The 24,637-nt window shown below is 39.7% G+C and overlaps 1 protein-coding gene across 4 annotated transcripts; it reads left to right on the forward strand.

Annotated features, from left to right (window-relative positions):
• Positions 1-2,930: 2,930 nt before the first annotated feature.
• On the forward strand, positions 2,931-23,405 carry odf2a (outer dense fiber of sperm tails 2a). Of its 4 annotated transcripts, none has more exons than XM_030066005.1 (19): positions 2,931-2,998; positions 4,744-4,860; positions 5,595-5,708; positions 6,422-6,595; positions 7,956-8,143; positions 9,052-9,190; positions 11,222-11,347; positions 11,826-11,900; positions 12,183-12,254; positions 12,412-12,528; positions 15,211-15,396; positions 16,013-16,122; positions 16,458-16,593; positions 16,896-17,006; positions 19,833-20,096; positions 20,232-20,332; positions 21,008-21,170; positions 21,710-21,835; positions 21,923-23,405. In XM_030066005.1, the coding sequence occupies exons 1-19, from the start codon at positions 2,963-2,965 to the stop codon at positions 22,091-22,093; spliced, it is 2,526 nt and encodes an 841-aa protein (XP_029921865.1). In that variant the 5' UTR covers positions 2,931-2,962; the 3' UTR covers positions 22,094-23,405. The 4 variants fall into 4 exon arrangements, with proteins under 4 accessions (XP_029921865.1, XP_029921867.1, XP_029921869.1 ...); XM_030066007.1 differs by having other exon boundaries at positions 6,422-6,574; XM_030066009.1 differs by lacking the exon at positions 2,931-2,998 and adding an exon at positions 3,365-3,435 and having other exon boundaries at positions 21,923-22,093.
• The last annotated feature ends 1,232 nt before the right edge of the window (positions 23,406-24,637 follow it).

A 24,637-nucleotide genomic window follows, 5' to 3' on the forward strand; every position in this document is an offset into this window, starting at 1 on the left:
ACTCCAACCAAACACAAGATAAAGCTTTCCTCTTTCCCTTTACTCTGTAGCTTAACCTGCTAATTGTAGTTGTTAAGAAATTGGCTGGGTAAAAATGTTATCTATAGGTCGATTATAAAATCTGCTGTTTTCAGAATTTGTGGCTTTAAAATATACATGCCATTTAAAGGAAAAATCCACCCAGAAATACTCTACCACTGTACAGCGAACAGTGATTATAATTCTTGATCCGTTTAGTTCATTGTTGAGGTATTTTTCTTATTCTTGTGCATTAACGGCCAAACACTGACAATGTGACATCAGTGTGAATGGTTTGTGTGCAGCTTGTAGCACTTAAACCTTTTTGTGTTTGGACACTGCTTAAAAGGATAATCCAATATTTTGGGCAAAATACTCTTTCCTACCTTACCCAGACTGAGAGATGATGTTCCATTGTACCATTTTCATTTGCTTTTTCTTGGCCAGAAAAACTCTTGCTCTCCTGCTCTTACTCAAGTCTGGTATAAAGAATAAGAGATAATATGTCATTGAGTAGCATGTGAGCCCAAACTGGTCCTGAGTGGGGAAAAACTCAGAGTGGTTGTTGCTGTTTTGAATGGGTTTGCCATCCCTCAGTTTATGCCTTATTTAACTGGATAGGGCCCATGCCAGGTGTGAGAATTATGAGTAATTTGTTTATTGCTAACTATTTCTGATTTGATGTGTCAGCTTGTAGCTTTTAAACTGGCATGTGGCTACATTTACATTGTTTTGTAAACTTTAGTCAGTGGATTTAGGCTTAATGCAGCTGCTGGACAGACTACTGATGTTTTTAGATCAGTGACTGATACAACTAATGCGCACAATGGATAAGAAAAACACCAGTTTGCATTGTGTAAAGTGTGTTTTGTAGTATAGATGAATCTATCCTATCCATGTGTTCAACCAGCAGAGCTATAGGGTGTTACAGTGGGATTTTCCACACCCGTCCCATTGACTTCAATTTTAGTGGCACCAATGTCAGGCACCAGTGCTAATTTGGGACTCTGTCGCTGTGACATATTAGTGTCTACTCCTTCTTTATATGTTTCTTTCTCTTACTGAAGTAGAAGAAATGAGGCAGGTTGTGGAAAAGTGGATGCATCCACAACATAAACTAAAAGACTTTATCACAAAAGAACTCCTGTAATCAGAACAAATGCAGTGCACGAGTATCTCAGGGTGGAGTTTTCCTTTAAAACTATCAAATGTTGAACTAAAGCAGACATCGTTGACTAGGCAGCTATAGAATGTGCAGAGCAAATGAAGGCTTTCACCTCACCCAGTCTAGGCAGTATAATCTCTTTCAGACTACAACCACGCCTTGTTGAGAAAATAATTGTTAGCACTCCATAACCTCTACCTATAATCCACCAGAGCACTTGATTATTTTTTTTTTTTCACATGGAGACACAAGCACAAACGGCCACTGCTCCATGTAATGGACCCACATCCATAAAGAAGCATGTCAAGAAAGCCTCTTGGGACTATATCACAAACTGCCGATTGATCAATCCTATTTTCTTCTCCCCCCAGATATCTTGGGGTCATTTATACCTTTTTTATACTTGTAAAAAAAAATGTCCAAAAGATGGTTACCCCACCTTTATAGCAAAATGTGTGACTTGCTTGTTGGTGTGATTTTCATAGTCAGTGTCATACTGTCAATTGTATTTTCAATATCTGAGTCAAAGAAATGCACTGATGATTATATCTGTAAGCAGCATGTTTGTTTAGAATAGAAAGTGCCAAAGACTGGTGTACTCTCACTTTTCCATCTCAACAGTGATTGAGATCAATTATTGTATGAAATGTTTGTTTGGTTTTTTTTTTTTTTCAGTGTATTGCCAGATAAAGCAAATAAAGATTATTTGGCATCATGAAAAGACAATCAAGTGTCTTGACTGTGGAACTGGATATGATACATAAATGCACGGTGTTGTTGCCATCAAGGTGCAGCTGAACCTACTGATGATTAAAGATTGATTAAAACACCCACTGGCAGCAAAATTCTTTACTACTTTATCAGTACTTTTTAGATTTCAATACAAGTATGAAATTAATGCAATTAATAAATTAATGGAAAACAGGAATTAAAAAAGGAATAAATCTTATTTATTTTCAAATTTGTTCAATTATAGTTGAATATATTTCTTTAATTATTTAAAAATATTTTAAAACTTTATGTATTTCCACATATAGTATATCTTGCGTAGCTGCACTGTAGGATAAGTGTGCTGATCTGTCAAATAAAAAATTGAGCCTATGTAAAATTGTATACCTCTATACACCATATCTACACACAGGGATGTTGCACTGTTGAGTTGTTGCCAAGTCCCACACATATACATTATTGCATAATGATTAAACAAGCAGTTTAAATAGTGTACAGTTTTACAAAATCTGATCAGTCTATCTTGTTTATCAAAACAAGGAGGCACATTGCTTTGTCAAAATGGCAACTGACAGCATGGGCTTTTGCTTTTTTCCATTTTACATATGATTTCTACCTTTTATTCAAGATGAAGCCCATTTATCAATATATTCTTTTACTCAAATTCTAATTAATGGCATGCCCGGAGGAACTGCTTTAAGCTTCTTAGTTAGGTCTACCACCCACCCTTCAATTAATATAGCCTCAGTCCCCTTGATACCACACATGATTCAATAAATCAAACAGATGTTCTACATTTCTTGCTCAATCTTCAGTTCTTGAAGACACAGTCTGTTCTACCATGCGGTGAGGGACGGATTTACATTTCCTCACTCTGTTTGCAGGAGCAGAGGCTTGTTTGAGTGTGTTGTTGCTAAGAGACGGTGAGACGTCAGGTCCTCCAATCACTGGAGGACAGGGCTGTCAAATGGTTTGAACTGACCAGTCAGAACGCAGAGCGACGTCACTTCCTGTTAACGTGTGTCCAAAGATGGACGGGAACGAGGCGAGATGTTGGAAAAAATAAGAACAATTCGCCGAAACTCAGTTGGGTTTGCCATATTTTTTGTTCTGCCAATAAAAGTACAAGATGCTTATTTGCATGAGGAACATATTTGAGATGTGGCTGATGTCAGCAACTTTGCGGCTTGTTCACCTCACCTGACCACCTGTCATTCTGTACTTTTTTTTCTATTTTAACATCACTTCATGCCGCAATTTGATAACGTAGCCCTATGGTGTTTGAACAGCCAAGTTGGTAAACGTTGTGATGTAAAACTCTCTTCTTTGTCATATATGAAACGGTGGAATTTGTCAAATAAAAAAACAGTATGTGCATATAATATTTCGGTGCACTTAGCTTATATAAAATGACAGAGTCCTGCCCACAGTATGAGTAGCTAACATTAGCTTTGTACATGAGCTCTGCTGTGGGCATCAGCTAACTTGACGAGAGCGCCGCGCGTGGATCATTTTTGACCAGAGTGAGACCTCTTGCTCTTTCCTATGTGCTCTTTGATCCCAGCTTACAGGAGACTTGTTTTAACTTAATTTACCTTACATGCTGAAGAGTAAACGCTGCTTTGTTAATGATATATAATTTGCTGTGTTGTGCGCTGTATTTTGGTTTCTTATATGGTAAGAACGAGTATTTTTGTTTGTTTGTTTGTTTGTTTGTTTGTTGCAAAGGCTAACTTCTGAGGCTACTCGGACTGCTTTTAAGGTTAGCGGTAGCTAGCTAAGGTTACTTGTAGCTAAGATACAGTCATCACCCTGTAGATATCCTTAAGACAGAAATGTACCATAACCACCCCAAAATGTCGCCGAATTCCTCAGTGACACATTAAGAGGCCATAGATTTTACATAGAAACCCTGAGCTGCAGTTATTTATGTAGCATGGTGCATTTTAATAGAAGTTTGGTTCACAGTAGAGACAGTTGTACTGATGAGTGCAGTCAGCTGTGTGTGTATGAGCCATGACATCCAGCAAACCAGAATTATGCCAGCTTTATCTACATGTTCTGCAGCACTTCACTCTGAAATAGGTCGATGAGGGTATGACAGATATACTGACTGGGTTCATGTGCAGTTTGATTCCCATTCCAAGCAAAACTAACTTTAAAACAGATCCACTTACAGTAAGTTGTGTACAGAAAGGTGCATGCATAATTCATAGTGTGTCATCAATGACAAGGAGCTGAAAAGGCAGTCGAGCTACCTTTTGCATTTCACTCACACCAGCTGACAATGTTGAATCACAGAAATTGAATTGATCTGTTCCATTTTTATGGTTCTGTAATAATTTTGCACATCACCATGTAGTGCGAAATTAATTGTTCATAACGACAATAATAACAGTAACATTAAGAGCAAAGCCCTCTGTCTGGTTCAGTATGGATTAAATGAAATTAAAGTGGACTAATGTTTAATAATTAAAAAAAAAAAAAAAAAAAAAAGTGAATGTACAAGGGGTCTAATTTTAGTGTAAGGTAAGATTCTGTGATTTTGTCTTTGTAACTGACTGCATGATTACAGTTACCAAAAAAAGTTAATTACATGAGGTATCATTTGCATGAACTATTGCTGGCAGTAGTGGTAGTTGTAGCTGATGTTTTTTTCTTCTTGACAGAGCCTCAAGTTATGAGAGTAGATATTATTTTCACCCACATGTTTCCATAGCCCACAGTTGTCCAGACTGTGGTAGTTCATGGTTCACCCATCCCAGTGTCAAGTATGAAAGCTAGAATTGGTTGGAGACACTAATCACTAATCATTCTTCAACTTACCGCAGAGAAAAGCCATGAGAATGCGTTCAACTTCACCTCCAGTTCATGTGCATGTCAATGACTCTACACCGGTACATGTCCATGTGAAGAGCCAACGGACAAGTCCTGCCAGGACGCCTCAGGTTAGACATTTAGGTCATCATTTTTTGGAATGAAACACTGTGAATTCTTTTACTTTTGTTGTTTCTGGGCACTTTACAATCTGAAAATGCACCTTCATGTCAGACCTTTCTGATTTCCATCCTTAAAAGTTCTGAAACTCATTCAAAAGAAACGGCCATCATGACTCATAAGTCAGAATACTGAATTATCATTTTCAATCTTTAGCCCTGATGCCCTTTAAGGATAGTAAAGCTGTGTTTTTACTTTTTTCCAGTCACCATGTGCGAGTCTAAAGTAGGGCTGGCAGATATGGCCAAAAATGTTATCATGATAAAATATATCTTATCAGTCCATATCATACTTTTAAATTACATGAGCAAGGTGTTTCCTCTGTAATTTTATGCTGCTGTGGTGGTTTGGATAATAATTTTGTCCCAAATCTGTCGGTGTTTGGGTGGAAGTTATGTTTCAAGTTAAGGTTAAAAGAGCTAAAAATGTTCTTTTAACACCATTTGCCTAATAACAGCACTTATTATACAAGTGGACTTGACTTTTTGCAATAGGCCTGTGTTTTGTTTTTAGTTTTTTTTTTTGAGAGGAGAGGCTGTGACAGTGTTTTTTGTATGATTTGCACGTTGGTTTATAACAGTAGTACAAAGCTGACATGTGTTTGTTTCCGATAGAGCTTTACACCTTAGTATTGAAACTGGCCACCACGTGAACTGACCTGCTGCGTGTGATGTGTGTTTTAAAGGGGAAGGTCAAGAGTGATAGAGGAAACCTGCGTCCTACAGCTAAGGTCAAAACACGAGTGCCATGGATCCCACCAGGAAAGGCCTCCACCCGGGATGCAACATACAAATGGGAGGTAATACATGTTTTTTATTAGCGTGATCTACATGACAGACATAAGATTAATAAACAATGACAGAGGCAAGATCTTTCACCAACCATACACTGTGATAATCCGCATACACATCAAGGACAAACCAAACAAAAAGTATGCAAAGAGTGAAAAAAAAAAAACAAAAAAACAATCTCAAGGCCATGAAAAACAACTGCAACAACAACAAAGTAAGCACAAACATAGAGCAAAACACCCTAAAAAACATTTTTCTGTTGCTGGAAAACAAGACAGCAGCTTAATCCTGGCCAATAGCCTTTATTTTCTCCAATAAATAATGTTTCACCGTTCATTTGAACCAGTCCAATGTTAACATTGATGGTGTTTGTTTTCTTAATTTAGACAAGCATGTTATTTTCTTTTTTATCATTAAAATTTTCACTGAAATTTAAGCGTGTTATAAGAGCAATAAACAGTACATTATTTTAGGCTTTCTTCAGTATTTGCGATTTCTTTACCCCCTAAATCCACCCCACCTCCAGCCCTCCATCCCCACAAGCCATTCCCACAGCTTAAATGCAGCATAACAGAATGTTCCCCCCAAACTCCATCCTCCTTATTGGCTTAAAAAATGTTAAAAACAGGCCTTTTGTTGTGCTGTCAACATTGCAAGGAGTTGCAGAAAGAACAGACACAGTCAAATCTGGAATAGTCCTCAAAGTATGTTTTCCACCCAGGGGCCAACTCACCGCCTCGAGATCACTCCACTCCCTGAGCCCGAGCCTTCCCAGCCTGCACTGCGGTTGTCTGACCTTTCATCCGAGGAAGAGGAGGCGCTGCATGGACGAATTAACCAGTACGAGAGGAAGATTGACAGCTTATTGACTGAGGTCAGCTCACTGAAGAGTGAGGTCAGTGCCTTTTGCTGTTTCCCTTGTAGTCAAAAGGAAAACTGATGTTTGCACACTGGATGACAGCTCCTAAAATTTTAATTCTGATAGCCATTTTTATTTTTAGCAGCCCTGTGACGTGTTTGTTTTATGCCTGTCAAAGGTCGGTCTGGATCATCACATCCAAATTATTAATGATTCTTTATCACAAATCTTGTGTAAATATTTTTTGAGAGCACCAACTGCCATCCCCACAGTATCATCACATTATTGATACTGAGATATTCAGTCAAAACTATTGTGATAACTGATTTTGTCCATATTGCTCACAATGTGTTTTTGTTTGACTGCTACATGTGCTTGCTGCTCCTGCAAAACTGGCATTAGGAATATTTTTGAGGAATTATTTACATATAATGTAAATAATTTAAGAAATAAGGAAATCTACACCCACCAGAGCTGCAACTATAGACCACTTCAGAGTTTGCAAACAACAATGATATTGTGAAACTCACTCCTTCACTCACAGGATCACAGTTAGCTCTAGGTGTGCTCGTGCCAGTTTGCTGCTTCTTACATGACAGCGAGGGCAGAGTAAACAGTTTAAAAGGAGACAAAGGGAGTGTGGGAGGAGGTGTATTAGCTACTGGCTGTTACATGAATTTACGTAACTATAGACATGAAAACAAACAATAAATGGACTATTATTGGCTCTTCATCATAAACCAAACTTGAAAGCCATCTTTGTGCTTCTGAAGGCATTGTGATAGGAATCCAATGACAGTCTCACATGATTTAGGTCAAATCATGGATCACATCCAGTCACTGGGGGGAAGCAGGTTCATTCTGACCTGCATCTAAAACTGAGCTATTAAGCTGACCAGTTATCATATCAGTTATCTGTTCAATCACCTATTTATGCCTCTGCTTATTTTGCTGACAACATTTTAATTGCAGATTGTATCCTGTCAGTCAGCCTCCATGACTTATCGTGACTGATGCCAGCGTCACTAGCTGTTGCTCCCTGGAGGTGTACCTCAACTCGCTGTAATGAGCAGAGAGGCTGCATTTTATTTCACTCACTAAATTCATATAATCCAAAAGTGCTCATTAATTGAGTTACATAATTCAATGATAGTCCTCCATTGATGAAAAGGCTGCATTTTATTTCTGTCTTGTTTTATACACTTGTTGAATGGCTAAAAAGATACTTAACTGTGTAATAAAGTAATGGTTTCCCAGGCCTCTAAACACAGTGGGCAACACTGCAACAACACAGTTTGTAGAAACTGAACTGCCATGCTGTAGAAAAATGTATAGGTGAACAGCCTCCACTCCATATCAGTGTGTCTGTCTGTCTGTCCATCTGTACTGCATGTAGGTGGAGCTCCGAAGGAAGGAGCAGCTGCTGGAGCGCCAGTCGGAGCAGCTCAGCGTCTCCCAGCGGGTCATCGCCGAGCAGGAGGAGGAGCTGGCTGAGGTAACCAAGGAGCTGGAAGTGACTGAACGTGAAAATGCACTCTTACGCCAGTCCATGGAAAAGATGCTGGAGGAGACCGACTACAACAGGCAAGGCAGAGAGATCGATCCGGAGAGCAGCTTTTATCAGCAACATTATTTAAAACATTTCCACCTTTATTTGAACAAGAGAACATAAGGACGGGATTTCCCTCCAAGCACTTCAGTGTGAATTATGATGTACCAAAGGCCCTGAACTAGAAAAGCAGAAGGGAAATTTCAATGAAATTTCATAAATTTTTTTAAACATTTATACTCACTCAAGGTGGATAAAGGTTGTTTTTAATTTGCCCAATATACATAAATTCTTGCTTAAATTTCTAATTTTTCTGTTGTATATTTTTGCTGACACAGTTATGCATTTATATCAAGACCTAATCCAATTTTTTGTTCAAGTACATATTATACAATATAATATTTCTAAAGCGGGATTACATAATCCCTTAATAATATAATAGAAAGGGTTTTTTAACTAAGAAGCAACATTCCTCTTGTCTTGTCCACCTTTTGCCTTAATTACAGCTTGTGCTCTTACTTCCATCCAAGTTTCATTTTTTCCAAAATCTGATTTTAAATTACCGTGTTTAGAATTTGTTCTTGAGTTTTTTTCATTTACACAAAGCAAAACATCTGTTCCTTACAATTTTGGAAATATGAGATATTTCACATAATTGATTAGTTTAACATGTAATCGGTTTGTAAACTTTGATAGTACAAACAAGGTGAATACTGTTCAATACACTTTTGTCACTAGGCTGATGAGCCTCCTGTTTCCTACACTTTTAAATTGTGGTAATATGATGCAGTGACCTTTCTTAAAGAGTTTTAAGTTCAGCATTTCAAAAGCTGTATGTAGTTTTATATCTCGCGGGAAAAGCAGAGCATAGGTCAAGAAATGTGTCAAAGCAGGTGAGAAAAACTAAAAACTAAAACTGTCCTTTGTTGTCTTGTCCTTGCAGGCTGGAAGGAGACTGCGTGCAAAACAAGGACGCACTGCTCAGGAAACTGATGGAGGCCGAGATGGATGGGGCAGCCGCTGCCAAGCAAGTGTCTGCCCTGCGCGATTCTGTTTCCAAAATGGGAAGCACTGGTGGCAGTGTGAGTACCAGCAGAGGCTTTGCCCTCATTAAGGGCCTCGTCAGAGGGTCCCTACATGTCCTAGAAACCTGGGAACTCATCTGTGGAAAATAAGAATTACCTGCAAGCAGTAATTGTAGCAGTTCCAAACAGAAAGAGAGAACACAAAATAAACTTGAAAATTGTATAGTGAGCATACAATAATGTGAGAAGTCTGGATTTTTCAAAATAACACCCGCTATAGCTAACTCATCACAGGCTGCCTCATGTCTATAGCTGGATAATATTATGTCTTTACCAATTCTAGTGTAATGTGCCATTCTTCACACGAATGCTATTCATTCTTTATTGCCACACCAGTTTATATTGTATAAACAGACCTTTTTCACAGCAGCCATCCTGACATGAGATGGCAGGTAAACACAAGCTATTGCTAATGACATTATTTAAGGTTCTGTTCCATGTGAGGCCTTAATCAGACTGCAGGCAAATCAGATTTGTTTCTCAAATCAGATCTTTAAGACAGACTGTCTGCGCTGTTATTAGCAAGTCATCAGATCAGATTTGTGTGTCCAGACATCATTACCCTATCTCCATGGGTTGCTGTGGTAACAACATTGGTGTTAGTGACTACATACACTGGTGATGCAGCTTTCCAATGTGGAAGACAGGAGAAACATACAGAAACCTCCCCGCAAAATGCCAGCAGTTTATTTCAGTGTCTGACTGTTGTTCTCTGTGTTGTCCTCCATACGGCTCTGCTAGTAGCAGCATGGATTCTACTCAGCTGCTCCGATGCACGTCCATGACTCTGGATATGGCGTCATCATTGTATGTTGCGTTGCAAGTGACATAAAAGACACTTTCAAATCCTATTTGAGTGTCTGGAGTGTCCGGACTGAGACGCATCTGTAAAAGTCCAATTTGAATTGCACTTCAGACACATTTTATTTTTTTTTTTTGCTGTCCAGACTTTCTAAAATCAATATGGATACAATCTGGATATGCTGAAAAACAAATTTGGGCTAGCAGTCTGAACAAAGCCTAAGTGTAACAGAGTCTTTCTATTGAACCAACATGAACAACAGCAGGGCCCTGGCTCTGTGAAGCCCAGTACAGAGCCACACTGAACTCAAGAACACATGGCCGTGTTTACCTTTTCCAATATACGTCCAGTTGAGTTCACTTGGCTGCAGGTGTGATGTTAGAACAGGTGCTGCTGCTTTATCAACAAAAGGTTAATCTACAGAAGATTTCATACACAGCCAATCTGTAATAGCCGGACATAATGGTAATTTATGTTAGTAAAGTATAATGACGTGCTAAAAAGTGGCAATGATTTTGCACGTAGGCTATAGTTATGATTGCATGTCTTCTTAAGTCACTGATGTGTAACGTAATATCAAACATTTGGATTTGCAACTACTTTGCAGTTAAATTTGACTAGACAAGGCCAATTAATGAGGTTATCACTTGATTTTGTATATTATTGCAGGATCTCAATCTACCAGAATAGTGCACTCATCATGATATGAGCATGTGCATATTAAAAAAGCTTGACCATATGAAATGAATGAGTGAGACACCAGTCGCTCATTGTTGCACCAACTTGCAGTTTAGTATAGCGTGGTATCACTCACCGTGTGAACTGTGGCTTAGACCTAAATGGAACAAAATGTCAGTATTAACACGTGTTTACCTGCTAATTCATAATTCAAAAAGGCTGCTGAGGTTCACTTTTCAAAACTACTGGTGTACATTAATTGTACATTGCTGTACAATTGTACAGCAAGTAGTTGTAAGTGCTGAATTCCTTTTTGTGTTTAGCACTTTATTGGGTTCAAATGTCCTGCCACCACTGAATAGGTGTTGGAAAATCTAGGAGATAAAAAGGTAAATATTGGGCTTTTGGACCCATAGTGCAATTGTTTGGCTTCAAAGCACTTGGTTTCTGTTGTATAAGCTGAAGCAATTCTGTTTTTGTTTTTGTTTTTCCAATTTTCGAAACTCTATGAAAACATGCGTTATTTTTCCTCTGCTTTGGCGGTGAAGAGGCTGTCTGGCTCCGAGTCTTCCATCCTCGCCCGTCAGAAGGAGCTGTTGCTGCAGAAACTGGAGACGTTTGAGGCCACAAACCAAGCTCTTCGCCACCTTCTCCGAGAACAACATGGATGCCAGGTACAAAACCTCCATGTCAATAAAGGGAAATCTGTTGATGCAGCTTCAAATGACTAAAGCACCGACACATCAGGGGTAGGATTTGTTCAGAGCTTGATTTAGATGCATATTTTTATCATTTGGATAGGTGCTGAATTAGATTTCTTTGTACAGGGATTGGTGCAGTTTAGACCAGACAATTTTGGATTGGTATTATTTTAAGGTACTAACATGGTGTTAACAGTATGGATTATTATCCTGATTAGCATGATCAGCTCCTGAATAGTTTCCTTGAAGGTTTTTCATCAGTGGTCAGAAACATTTGGCTCCCAAGCCATTTCTGCCTCCTCAGAAAAAAATATATCTGATGAAAAAACGCTTCTTCAAGGATAAAAATGTTCCCAAACCCTGTTTTACATAATCTATGTTTGTCTAGTAGTGTTCAGCCTTGTTTAGTACAGTGACTAAACAAAACTTGATATTGTCTCTTTTTGGGCAGATGGAGTCAGTACGGTTGGCAGAACAAAAAGACACATTACTGAAGAGACTGACAGACACAGAGGCAGAAAATGCGGTGAGTTTTGGAGGAACTTTGTGGAACTAATTTTCATTTTCCCATGTTCTCAGTAGTTATCTTGGGGAATCTTGGATTTTCCTTTGCAAAAACAATTATAGTTGTGTTTACACTTTTTTAGTCCTGTGCAGATTGTGCATAAAAGAGCTAATATTGACCTGTATTTTAGTTCTGGGTCTGGAGAAAATGTCTTTTTGGGGTGAAATAATTTATTTTGACTGAATAATACTTACCAAATACCTGGATGCGTTTTTACCTTTGTTTTATCCTTTGCTTTTACAGCATCTTGTGGTGAAAGTTCAAGAGAAAGAGAGAGAAGTTAATCAACTCACCAAACTTCTAGATACAGAGAAGGTACTGTAAGCATGCAGTTCACCATTTGTGATGCTTCTTAGTATAAAATATGGTTTTATGTGATTGTGGACTTCAGCATTTTTATATGATGCATTTAATATTTTCATTTTGTATATAATGTCACTAATGAGAATTTTGCTGGATATTGAGGATGTAGGAAAATGCCAAGGCTACAGGTGACTTGTCCAAGTCTCTGGAGTCAACAAGGGCCCATTTGCAAGGACAGCTTCGTAGCAAAGAAGCTGACAACAACCGCCTCGCTGTGCAGATCAAGGTTTGTGACGGGATCTCTTATTATATTCATTTTGCACAAGACATAGGCATGGATAATGTATTTGTCCCTGTGTTTCTATCACTCTTTCACAGCACAGTTACATTTTACAGTATTTCTGTTGTAGCCTACTATAATTTTTTGTTGTCGGTGATGTACATAGCGATTGTTATACCAATGTTTATACCTTGTTGTTTTGTGTGGGCTACTGACCTGTTGCTTTGTTGTGTCTTACTGAAAAAAGCCCCCATTCCCAATGGACAAGTATTGTCTGTAGCCATGGAGACAGAGTCTCATGAGCTTGTAAACACTGAATGTGAGCCGACTACTCAGAAAAAAGGGCTATCCAACATGGTTTTTGTTTTTTCCTGCCACAATTGTCATCTGGCATTTGTTTGCAGATGGAAAAAGGCAGAAAATTATGAGCTTACTGCACCAAATTGAGAAAGTGCTCAGTAAGACTTGGATTTACTGCTAGGCTATAGGCTCTGAGCAGCAGACTTACAAGAACCTTTCACTGACTTACTTTTCCACTTTGTAAAACTTCCATGTGTACCACGTGTCATAATTACCTTTCATGCAAGCAGTGCTGATATCTAGTTTGAATCGAATGGCCTTGGTAGCTGAAACACTCAGACACTCTATAGACACTCTAGACAACTATTGTGTGATATTCTATGATAAAATAGGACCATAAACCAGTTGATTATTTTTTAATCTTCTGTCTCAGATGGAAACATAGTGATGCACATCACACTCCATAGAGGTAGCATCGAGATGCCTATTAGGCAGAGAGGACTGGCCAGCACCCAGCGAGCCCCTCCCCTCCTGAAGCTGTAATATCTTATGCTGCCCTCCTTTCAGTCAGAGTGACACAGCTTTTCAAGAGGAGCCAGCTTTGATGGACCTGTAGAGTTGTCATTATTCCCTGACAGAACCAAGATTCTTCAGAGTCTCGTAAAGAGGAGGTTTTAATGACCTGTCTGACTTGCCCCTAACATCTTGGCTCAAATTTGATCACGCTGAGTTGATAGCGCCTCACAAAAGTGTGAGGAAATGCTCAAAGAGGAGGAGCCGCCCTGAGCATGAGCAGGGCCCATGATGTGGTCACACCCATAGTGGAATTAGCAGGCACACTGGGTGGCAGGTCCCTGCCCTCACAGCTATATTTGTAAGATTGTGGTTGTACTTTTGGATGATAAGGTAGAATTGTAAAACACTCAAATATCCATAATGATGAGCATTACACACCTTGGTCAACTCCGCCCATCTCTGCTATCCGCCCCACTGGACGCCGACCAATGAATGCTAATGTGTTCTGTCAGAAAGTGCAAACACCTGTTAGCCCAAAAAACAATCCTGGAATTCACCCAGTATTCCACCTCCATGGATTTCATGCTTTTTACATGGACTAGTGCTTTTTACATGGTTAAAAAAAATCTGTATGACCTACATTCTTAGGGTCAAGATGGTTTATGGGTCCAATGGTGTTTTAGCGTTAACTGTCACTTTAATTTGGACTGTTTAGAGACCATACATATACGTACCACACATCTTGACAAGGGTGCCACATTTTCCTCCAAGTCTGTAATGGGTTGCCATTTAAAAAATCTGATTATGTCCAAGAGACATTTCCATTACCACTTTTGAAATGATCAAATACAGGGAAATTCATTTTCTTTAGCATCAACAGGATAAAATGGGTTGAGGAAAAATGAAAAGAAAAGGACATTTAACCTTGTATGTGGGAGTGTGTGAGGGAATTCTTGCATCTGCAAGGACTCAGAGGAATCAATCAGTATAGATGTTACGGATAATTCTTTCTTTGATATGCATCATGGGAGAGGCCACACCACAGAAATGAAAAGCTGTTCTCAATCAAGCTAAGAAAATGTGAGGTTTTTATACAGAGACACTAACAACTCAAACAGAAAGCAGTCATTGTACAAGACAGTTTCCTTGTCAAACACATGATTACGAAGGCTACAACCATTAGTCTGGAAATTCCCTCTAAGAAAAAACTTACTATATGCCACAGACAATACAACAATTCATATCTCTAACATGAGATGGGGTAGACACACAGTTCACCCAGAGGACTTAGCTATTGTCTGTTCCTCTAACACACAGATACATTCATAAGCGGACAGAATGTTCAGCAAAACATAGTCCTTACAAATGGATACTTCATCATGACAGAAGGTCACAGGACACTGTTTACTTCTACAATGTTACAAGCATATTAGTATTTTCTCACAGTATCACCCTGCAGAGTATTTTTGTTTCCTTATTGAGAAAGACATTGGATAATGAGTGCGTCCTGTGGACGTATAGAGATCAGTTGGCAGCCGTGCCATAATACATCCATGTCCCATCACAGGGATGAATCCTCTATTCGTGCGAAAGATTCTCCCTTGACAAGAAATCCACTGCCATGTTTTGTTAAAAACAGGTGCTGGCCAGTCCTTTCTGCCTAAGACACATGCATAAGAACTTCAAGATTATTAAACTGGAGATGCTATCCCCTTATTGAATTATTGAAAGAAGCTCATTTAAAAATTGTTTAGTCTTAAGTATATTCTTAACTGAAACAAAAGCTTGCTTTGCCAGATGGACTGGTCTCCCCACTCCAGCTGCTCCCAAAATATTTACTTAAAACTGATTTTATCCTCTCCATTGGTCTAGAATCTGGAGCGAGCAGCCAACCAGCAAAGGGGCGAGATGGAGCATCTCACAGAGCAGCTGACGAGGTTGAAACAGCAGGCCAATGCAGACCGGGAGGCTCTGAAACAAGCTACGCGATCCCAGAAACGACGAGCTGAGCGTAGTGAGGACACTGCAGGCCAGCTCAGTGCCCAGCTGCTGGACTCGGTACGGCTGTCTAGTTTACAACAGAGTCAAAAGGCCATTTCACTCGTGTTTTTGGAGTGCACAAATAAAATTGACAGGTTCCTTGAGTGGATTCACTGAATGCTTATTGTGACTTTGGCCTATAGATGGCAACCGATCATACCCCATCAAAACAAATCAGCCAGGAAATGTCCAGTGGTGTGGTGTGGTGTGTCAGTGTGTTGCAAGTAGAACTCGATATGAAACGCTTGGGAAGAATATCTCAATGGGGATGCTCACATTAGGGAATTCTGCATATATCTTAGGATCCCCACTTTCCATATTCTTCCAAAGATAAAGACCCTAAAAGTAGATGCATTGTATCATTCATACGGTTTTTGGGTACAAGGGAAAGTCCAGAGCTGCCTTCACAGTTCACACTTCTTAACAGAGCTCATACCTTTGGTTCTCACAAAGGACCATTTTGAGTTCAATGAGCTCTACCTGCAACTCACTGGTTGAGCATTTGGTACAAAAATGGCTTACAGGTCAATTTAGAGATGACTAATTTTCCCAGACAGGGTTTGCATCATTCATGGAGAACAGCATATTTACCTTTGCCTTGCTTGCCATAATTTAAATTTGTGCTGCTCTTCAGGAGAAGCAAGTGGCAGATGCCCTGTCAGCAGTTGAGAATTGGCGAACACGTCACGCCCAAGAAGTAAAAGAAAAGAGTCAACAGGAAATTGAACTGTCAGTCTTAAAGAGGTAAAGGCTTCTTTGTTATGGCTAGACCTACAAACAGAAATGGGGTTCTGTCATTATGGTAAACCGACACTGGAGAACTTAAATCATTTGCATGATTTAACCTGAAAACCACTGACCAAACTGGTTGGTAGAAATTATGTGCACTTACACATGCAGCCCTCTATATCAAATAATCAGTATTCAAGTTTAAACTTGTTTTTTCTTCAGTGTAATAGTTATTAAGCACTTTCATTACCACAGCAAGTTCTTGGCTAAGGATAAGTCAATATGTAAAGCTCTGCAATGATAAACATGACATACAAAGGGAAAAAAAAGTCCACTTTTGTGTGATACAGCCGTGTAGCAGAGCTCAGCGAACAGCTGAAAAGTACAGAGAACAAAGGCCGAGCAGAGAGAGAAGCCCTGCTGAACCACCTGCATGAGCTGACCACAGAAAGCACCTCTGCTAAACTGGACAACCAGACTCTGAAGGTCAGACACCCAGCAGTATACAGAGAGCTTTAATTAAATTCAGTGAAAACACATTAACTAAGCATGTCTGACTCATGAATGTTCCCAAGGATCAGCTTTGAAATTGTCTTAACTCTTGCCCTCCCATGGTCTCTTCCTTATTACAAGGCATTTATACAAAGCATGTTTTTCTGTGTTGTTGTACTTCAATTATTTTCCTATTTTTTACATTATGAAGAACTTAAAACTGACATACATTACATCACATGTTAAATAAATAAGCCTGACTAAATAATTAACCAAAGATAACTGTTCCCTATTAGGCCTCACTTTCTACAGTTGAGGAGAAACTGACCTTGTCCCAGACAGAGCTACAGCAAGTCAAAGCCACTGTCAAGCAATATGAAAACCTGCTGGACAGCTATAAGATCCAGGTAGGTAGTACTAATGGAACAACTAATTAGGGCCCGAGCACTGGAACAGTGCGAAGCCCTATTGTTATTGTAGTGTTTTTTCTTCTCCTTCTCCTTTCTTCTTCTTATTATTATTACGTCAAAATAAACCTTAATTTGACCCCCTAAACATGCTCCAAAACTCACCAAATTCGGCACGCAGGCCAGGTCTGGCGAAAAATTTGATAAAATGGACAAACGGACCCCCTAAGTGCAAAAATGGGCTCGGTAGCGCCACCTAGGCACACAAAGGTAGCCCCTGCAGCCCACAGGAATGTGCTAGAAAGACCAAACCAATGTCGAAATGTAGGTCTCATCAAGCCCTACAATTCACAAGCTGACACCCCCGACCTAAAACCAACAGGAAGTCCGCAATTTGCGTTGCAAACTCACGTTCTCGCCCAAAATTCCACCTTTGAACAAAATCTATCTCCTCCCAGGGCGTAAATGTCAGCAGCTTGAAAATTGCACAGATGACAGAGGACACAGTGCTTAACAAAAGTTCTGAAGGATTTCGTCATTACTCGATTAGTTTGGATTTTATAAGACCTCCAAGTCAGAGTGACCAGAGCCAAAACCTCATTTTTTTCCCATGGAGTTTGGTGTGAAGAGGCTGACTTTTGGCACTAATTAAGCCCCTGGAGTCTAAATTAAAAGTCTGACGCCTTTGAAAACTATGCAGATGGAAAGAGGACAAAAATTCCTACAAAAATATGTAGTTTTGATGTGGATTGGACCACGTTTGTGGGAGCTGTGAAGAGTTTTCAAACGTTTTTGACTCTGGTGTGCTCTGCTCTGCACTCTGCCTGGACATGTGACTCACTCTAGCTGCCTCAGGAATGCGCAATACACACCCATTGTAAGAGCTCAGAGGGAGCAGAAAACACTCTCAAACTAAAACTGCCATAACTCAAAAACAGTAAAAGATAGCAAAATCATGTAAATGGGAGATTTATAGATCAGAGTCTCATGACTCGTTTAAACTTTGAATCAAGTCTGTAACTCAAACGGTGACCGAGCTGTGACACCTCAAACAGGGGTGGGTTTTCTGGATTTCTCCATTGGATTGAATGAGGATTTCTGTCTGCCTGCATTTTGGTGTGATCATGCCACAGCTGCCACTACTCAAGTCAGTCACACACTAGGACATGCTAAGGGCGCCATCTGCTGGAGGGGCGCTGCTAGTGGCCAGAGGGGCACCAGCAGCGAATGTACTACCAGTGGGTTTTTGTTGGCGTCGTGTGTGTGTGTGTGTGTGTGTGTGTGTGTGTGTGTGTGTGTGTGTGTGTGTGTGTGTGTGTGTGTGTGTGTGTGTGTGTGTGTGCGTGCACGTGCGTATGTGTGTGCACGTGCGTATGTGTGTGCACGTGCGTGTGTGTGTGTGTGTGTTTGTGTGAATGAGTGAGTGAGTGAGTGTGTGTGCCTGCATTTTGGTGTGATCATGCAGCAGCTGCCAGTACTCGTGTCGGTCACACACTAGGACTTCCGCGGCCTTTCAAAATAAAAACCTAAAACTCTTTCACAATAAAAGCACCGAAAAATACCCTTAAAACTGGTTAACTAATGAAATCAACTCAACGTATCTTGTGAAGGAGCCTCACATTGTTTTGCTTAATGCGAGGTCTTTGTTCTACAAGACCCTTTTTTTTTTAAAGACTTTTACATCTTGTGAATTTTTCTTGACTGACACATGATTATTCTCTGGAGGCTGTCAGCTTGTTAAATGGTGCCCACCCAATTTTACACGTTTCTATTCTCACAGGCTTACTGGTTATGGTGGGAGTACATTAAATAAAAATCCATAAATAAATACATGTGACCCTTTGACACAATCACATCCTCTCTTTCTGAAACCGTCTTAAACCTAACACAACCAATTTTTACCAGAAATTAGAAAATTCTTATCTGCCGCTGTATTCAAATTTGACAGAATTGTTAATAGGTGGTTACCTTATTATTCACACTGGTAATCCTGACAGTTAAACTTCAGACTTCTAAAAGTGATAGTTCTGGTTCTTGCTTATATAGTGGTATTTACTACTATATGCTACTATATAATACTATATGAGTATAGTAGATCCATCATGTTTGATCTGTAGATTCCTTCCCTGCCACAAGAATGAAGCAGAGCAAGCAGTTTGAATGGTTTGGTAGCTAGTGTAATACATAGAATGAGTGTCTCAAAACTCTTCTGTTTGTAAATGGATGGTCAGGGATGGCCACATGGTCCCCTTTTTGCTCTCTATCTATGTAAAAAATGATAATGTAAGGTAAAATGTGTCAAATGTTAATCTATAACGGTATGCAGATGACACTGTTATTTGTTGGGCTGATACTAGTGTTCCGGTACTACAGTCGTCTTTTAATATTATATAGCACAACCCTGTCAATTGACTGGGCTGTGTCACACTCATTAAACAGAGAAACCAAACAACACACAGTTTTAGCCTCCTAATAGCAATCAGACACAAACGTGGAAAATATGCAGTAAAAAGTAACACGTTTATTCTTCCAACTTCTAAACAGTTTCGTTGTTGGTTTTTCATATTGAGTGAAAATAGAAAGCTCTTTAACTATTAAGCAGTTTTGGCTGTACATTGATGAGCCCTAGAGGAAGAACCCTATTAATAAAAAATCCACTAGTTTTTATTCGACTCTTCTAATTGCAGTGTAATTTTAATTTATTCCTAATGCCATTATTGTCCATAAAAGGTCTAAACCACCTTTACATTTGTCACAGCCTGAAGCTACTACTGGTTGTTAATAGCATAATGTTAACATTGTCCTCTATTCAATGTCCGTGTATAGGTTGGCAAGACCCGAGCCGAGGCAGACGAGTACTGTACTAGGCTGGGTCAGGCTGAGCGGGAGGCACAGGTGGCACGAGGGGAGCTTGAGCAGGAGATAGAAGAGGTCCGCAGGGAGCTGCTGGGGAGGCTGGCAGAACTTGAGCCTCTTCCTGAAGCCCTGCGACGCTCTGAACTCGAGCTAAAGGAGGCTCAGGAGAGGGTGCACAGTCAGGACAGACGCAGCATGGAGCTCAGCACAACCCTGACCGATTTTCGCATGAAGGTCAATTGGTCCCGATGCATTAAGTGAAAGACCACAATAAGTTTGAGCACTTGACTTACTGTAAGAAAACAAGCCTATCATTGGTATAGTTTAGTATGAATGTAATATTTCAGTATTGTTCCTGTGTGCTTTTAGATCGAGACCCAAGGCAGCCAGATGGAACTGCTGAGGCAGAAGAACATGGTGCTGATGGAGGAGAACAAACAGCTTCAAAACCGGGTGGAGAGTTTGGAGAGGTCAGCAAGTTGTTGACAAAAACCTCTACTTCACACTTTGCACTTGGATGCTTTTTGTGTGTCCAGAGTGTACATTGTCATTACGTTTTTGTTTTCAACAGGTTGATCACCAGTATTCACTCTGAACTTTCTGCAGAGAAAAATAAGAGAACTAGCTTTTTTATTTTGGTTCAATACACCCAGCCTCTTCAAGAAAAAAAATACTGTGCAGTACAGGAAGTTTTGTGTTTTACTTTTCCATCAACAAGAACAATAGACAGGAAGGAGATAGGACTCCTGTGGTTTAGCTTTGGCAACAGCATGACGGCCAGTTGGACAGGTCTTCAGCTAGCCTGGTAACCGTAATCTCAGTCGTCAGTGCCTCCAAGCAGCTGCTGCCTTGTGTAGTGAACCTGCTTCCTGTCATTCAGATTAGTGCAATAACACCTTCCTTTGCTTTTTGACAGGCTTCCCAGCAACCTTAACCTGAGTTGTGTTGATCATTATAAAAACATGCCTATCAAGAAGTCTATTTCAAACATACATACAACATAGATAATGCAGCAGTATTGAACAAACATACAAACATCAAACACAAATTTGTTGCCTGACTTTCATAAGTTTACTTGCCACTGCGTGCTGTGCATTTCTCTGACTGCCACTGATCGTCTTGATTCCTCTCATTTCCTCCTCCAGAAAGCTGAAGGAGGCTGGCAGTCAGAATAGTGACCTGCTGGCAGTCATCACCAAACGAGAAGAAACCATCCACAGCAACCAGCTTCGTCTGGAGGAAAAAACAAGGGAATGTACACTGCTGAACCGCAAGCTGGAGGAGGCTCTTGATGATGCTCGCCAACAGGTCTGACTCTGATGGAAGGGACAGCTGAATCTGGTTTAATGTTTGAAATGTACTGAACGAACACAAGTCAAGACGATTGATGTCAAAGAACTTTCTCCGTAACCTTTCATTATTAATTTCATTAAGTCCTCCTTATCAGCAAAAAACAAAATGACTGCATGCATTTTTTTTCCAATGTATTGAACTGCTGTACTCTCTCTGAAAATTTCGTCATGAATTTAACAAATTGTTAAGTAATAATTTTGGATGGTTAGATATTTTATATTAAAAAAAGCAATTCTGCTGTTTTGTAGTAATTGAACTACTAACTAGACTGTAGAATAGACGTCTGCCCCATGCCTAATTCACATCTCAGAGACAAGGTCAAGAATTGTCCTAAATGATCAAGTCATTTGGGATATATATCACTTATGCTGCAAAATAAATACAATACAAACCGATAAAAAAAAAACCCAAATGTTGAATTTAAGGTATAGTACAAAAAGTATGTGCTTCCTTACAGCTAGCCCCTACATGAGTTTCACCATATTTATTTTTAGGTTTCTGAGACCAGGGAACGTGCTGCAACCAAAGAACGCACCACCCAGTCCAAGATATTGGATCTAGAGACACATCTTAGCAGGACTACCTCAGAGATCAACCAACTGCGACGCAGCAAAGAGGAGGTGAAAGCCTTCATCGGTAATCCTTTCCCACAGAATGTTTGCCTGTGTATCAGCTGTAGTGGTCTAATGTGGATTTGTCACGACCAGGTGGAGCGTCGGTACCAGAGTCGACTGCAGGACGTGAAGGATCGCCTGGAGCAGTCAGACAGCACCAACCGAAGCCTGCAGAACTACGTCCAGTTCCTCAAAGCATCCTATGCCAATGTGTTTGGAGACTTACCCCTCAGCAGCTCAGTCCGGGCCCCCTCACCCATCTGACGACCTGTCAGTCACCGGTCCAAAGATTCCTCTCACAGCTTAAACAAATTTGTGCAGCTGCAGAGCAGCTGTAGCTGTATAGGTATGCACAAATATATACAAACAATTCAAAGTTTCTCACACACACACACACACACACACACACACACACACACACACACACACACACACACACACACACAGACAGCGCTTCAGTTGGTATCCATTGTTGGATACCAAGTCTATTCTAATTTTATTATCCTCCGCTTTTTACCTCTTCATTCATGTGTATTGAATTCACAAAGCGACCCTTGAAAAGATGTTTTAGCCACAATATGAACAAGTTTGAGATGTGACTCAAATAAGGAAGCCATGGTCTAATACGTTTGAAACATTGGCTGCAGAATTTTCTTAATATGACCATTTGAATTAGAAAGTCGATACGAAACTGGAAGATCTGCATGCAGCAATAAACAGTGCTACCAGTGAACCTGAGTAGCAGTGTTGGTAAATATGGGTTACCTAGAGTTTACAAGCTCAGTCCAACAGCTGTGTGCTGCCACCATATTCCATATTTTTTTTCCAAATTTTCCAACACTGCAAGTAGACAGCAGCCTCTGTAAATGCACATGCACATAGCCTGTCCATGTCGTTGCAGGGTAAGAACTAATGTGGTTGCATGTCTACCGGTCTGACTTTATGTTTTGTTGCATTCCAAATTTACAATTGTTTATTCCACAATATGTTGTTAAAAGAAGTTATGAGAAAACAAAAGTGAATATAATGAGTGATGGTCGGAGATCTTTGTGTAACTTTGATGGTGTCTTGAAATTTTTGAGTTTGAATGTTCTCTTGAGAAATGTCTATCTGGGTCTTGGCTTAAGTCTGCTTTTCACATGCCAAAATGAATGAACATTGCACATTTTTATTCTTTATCAAGCCTCCAATATCAGTTATGTTTTAACCTCCACCAAGCAAGACAAAATGTATGTTGTTCTTCATCAGAATCACACCACACAATCATCCTGTTACATATAAAAATATTGTTATTTTAAAACCATGTGGCCAACCCATCCATGAAACATTATGTTTTTTAATGTGTCTTGTTTTTCATCTTTTGAATTGAGGACAGTGGTGCTCCGGTTGCCCTTGGATTAGTACAGTTTTTTTGTGGTTTACTGTCATATCAGTGTTAAATTACAATATAACATACATCACAAACTTAAGTTTTGTTGCCTATGTCTCTTCCTGGATTGCTTCACAGAGCATATTTATGAATAACTGAATAATTTATATCTTCTATGGATTACTTTTGTAGCTGCAATAAATCTAAGGAAAAAAGCCTTTGCCCATTTGTCAGTCAGTAATCAGTGAATCAGTTAAAGGCAACAAATATTACACCTGGTTAGCAGAACACTGAATTGCAATTTTGCACACAGGTTACACTCTACAGTAGCAAGCTCAAGGTTTAGAGCGGTATAGTAAAGCAAAATAAAAAACTGAAAACACAGTATTATGGTAAGGCACACCATCAAACAAAGGCCTGAGATTATATATCCACTTTCATCTTGCATGGTGTGATGGTCCATTAGATTATAAACATGCACTATCCTCAGCTAAAGCTGCTTATTTCTCAGTTCAAAAACATACTGGGGATGTGAACCTTGGCAGGCAAGCATGTTTCCACATGTCAACCAGCATTCACCCATATTTTTTTGCTAAACTGTGCCAAATCGACTGTGCACAGCTGGAGTCGGTTTGTTATCTTTAAAGTGCTAGTGTATCATGGAAACGATACACATAAAAATGGCTGCCATCCTGATATGTTGATTTGAATGGGAAAGACCACTCTACTATATTAAAGTTCTGTGGGTCAAAGCAGCAGAAACATATCAAAGCTGTTGCATGTAACACAGCATAACACATTATTAATAATGCTGCAACACTTCCTCAGTCCTATTGACTGTACTCACAAATAACTTAAATGTGACTTTGATATACCAGCTAATGGATCTTGTGTATAAATATGTGATTGTAAATCCAGAGCACATGTGCAAATGTGATTTACAGTTTTTTTTTTTTAATTATTATTACTGTGGCGCCTCTGTACAGCATTGTCTAGCTGTCTAGCTTTGCCGGTGTTTATTATTAGCTCTTTATGCGATCAGAGTTACACGGATGGAAATAACATGTACAGAAATGTATCCTGACATATGTTCCAGCTCATGCACTGAGAAACACGATCACTTGTCTTTGCCTCAGATGTAATGAGCTCTCACCAGTAATCAGCTGGTCATACTGGTGTGTGTTCACTTCTAAGGCCTTACTGCAGTCAGCTGACAGAGAAATTTCTGGGGGGAATCACCACAGAAAACCAGCTGATCACACAGATAAATCAGACATTTAATATTACAGCAGCTAGTTTTTTTTTTTTTTGCAGTTGAATGCATACTTTCTCAGTGCAGTGTGTCTAATAATAGCTATGTGGACTGAGTCCACAGGGATGGAGAGAGCAATGTCTCAGCAGAAGGAAATGAAGTCACCACAGAGATTGCTGCAGTGGTC

The sequence above is a fragment of the Myripristis murdjan genome, chromosome 12 (genome assembly GCF_902150065.1).
Source record: "Myripristis murdjan chromosome 12, fMyrMur1.1, whole genome shotgun sequence".
Lineage (NCBI taxonomy): Eukaryota > Metazoa > Chordata > Actinopteri > Holocentriformes > Holocentridae > Myripristis > Myripristis murdjan.

Bases quoted from the DNA above. Each gene is read 5' to 3' on its own strand.
- odf2a (XM_030066005.1), top strand. From the start codon at position 2,963: ATGTTGGAAAAAATAAGAACAATTCGCCGAAACTCA. The intron at 4,861-5,594 runs GTTAGACATTTA...TGTGTTTTAAAG, and splicing joins GTCCTGCCAGGACGCCTCAG to GGGAAGGTCAAGAGTGATAG. The intron at 21,171-21,709 runs GTCTGACTCTGA...ATTTATTTTTAG, and splicing joins TTGATGATGCTCGCCAACAG to GTTTCTGAGACCAGGGAACG.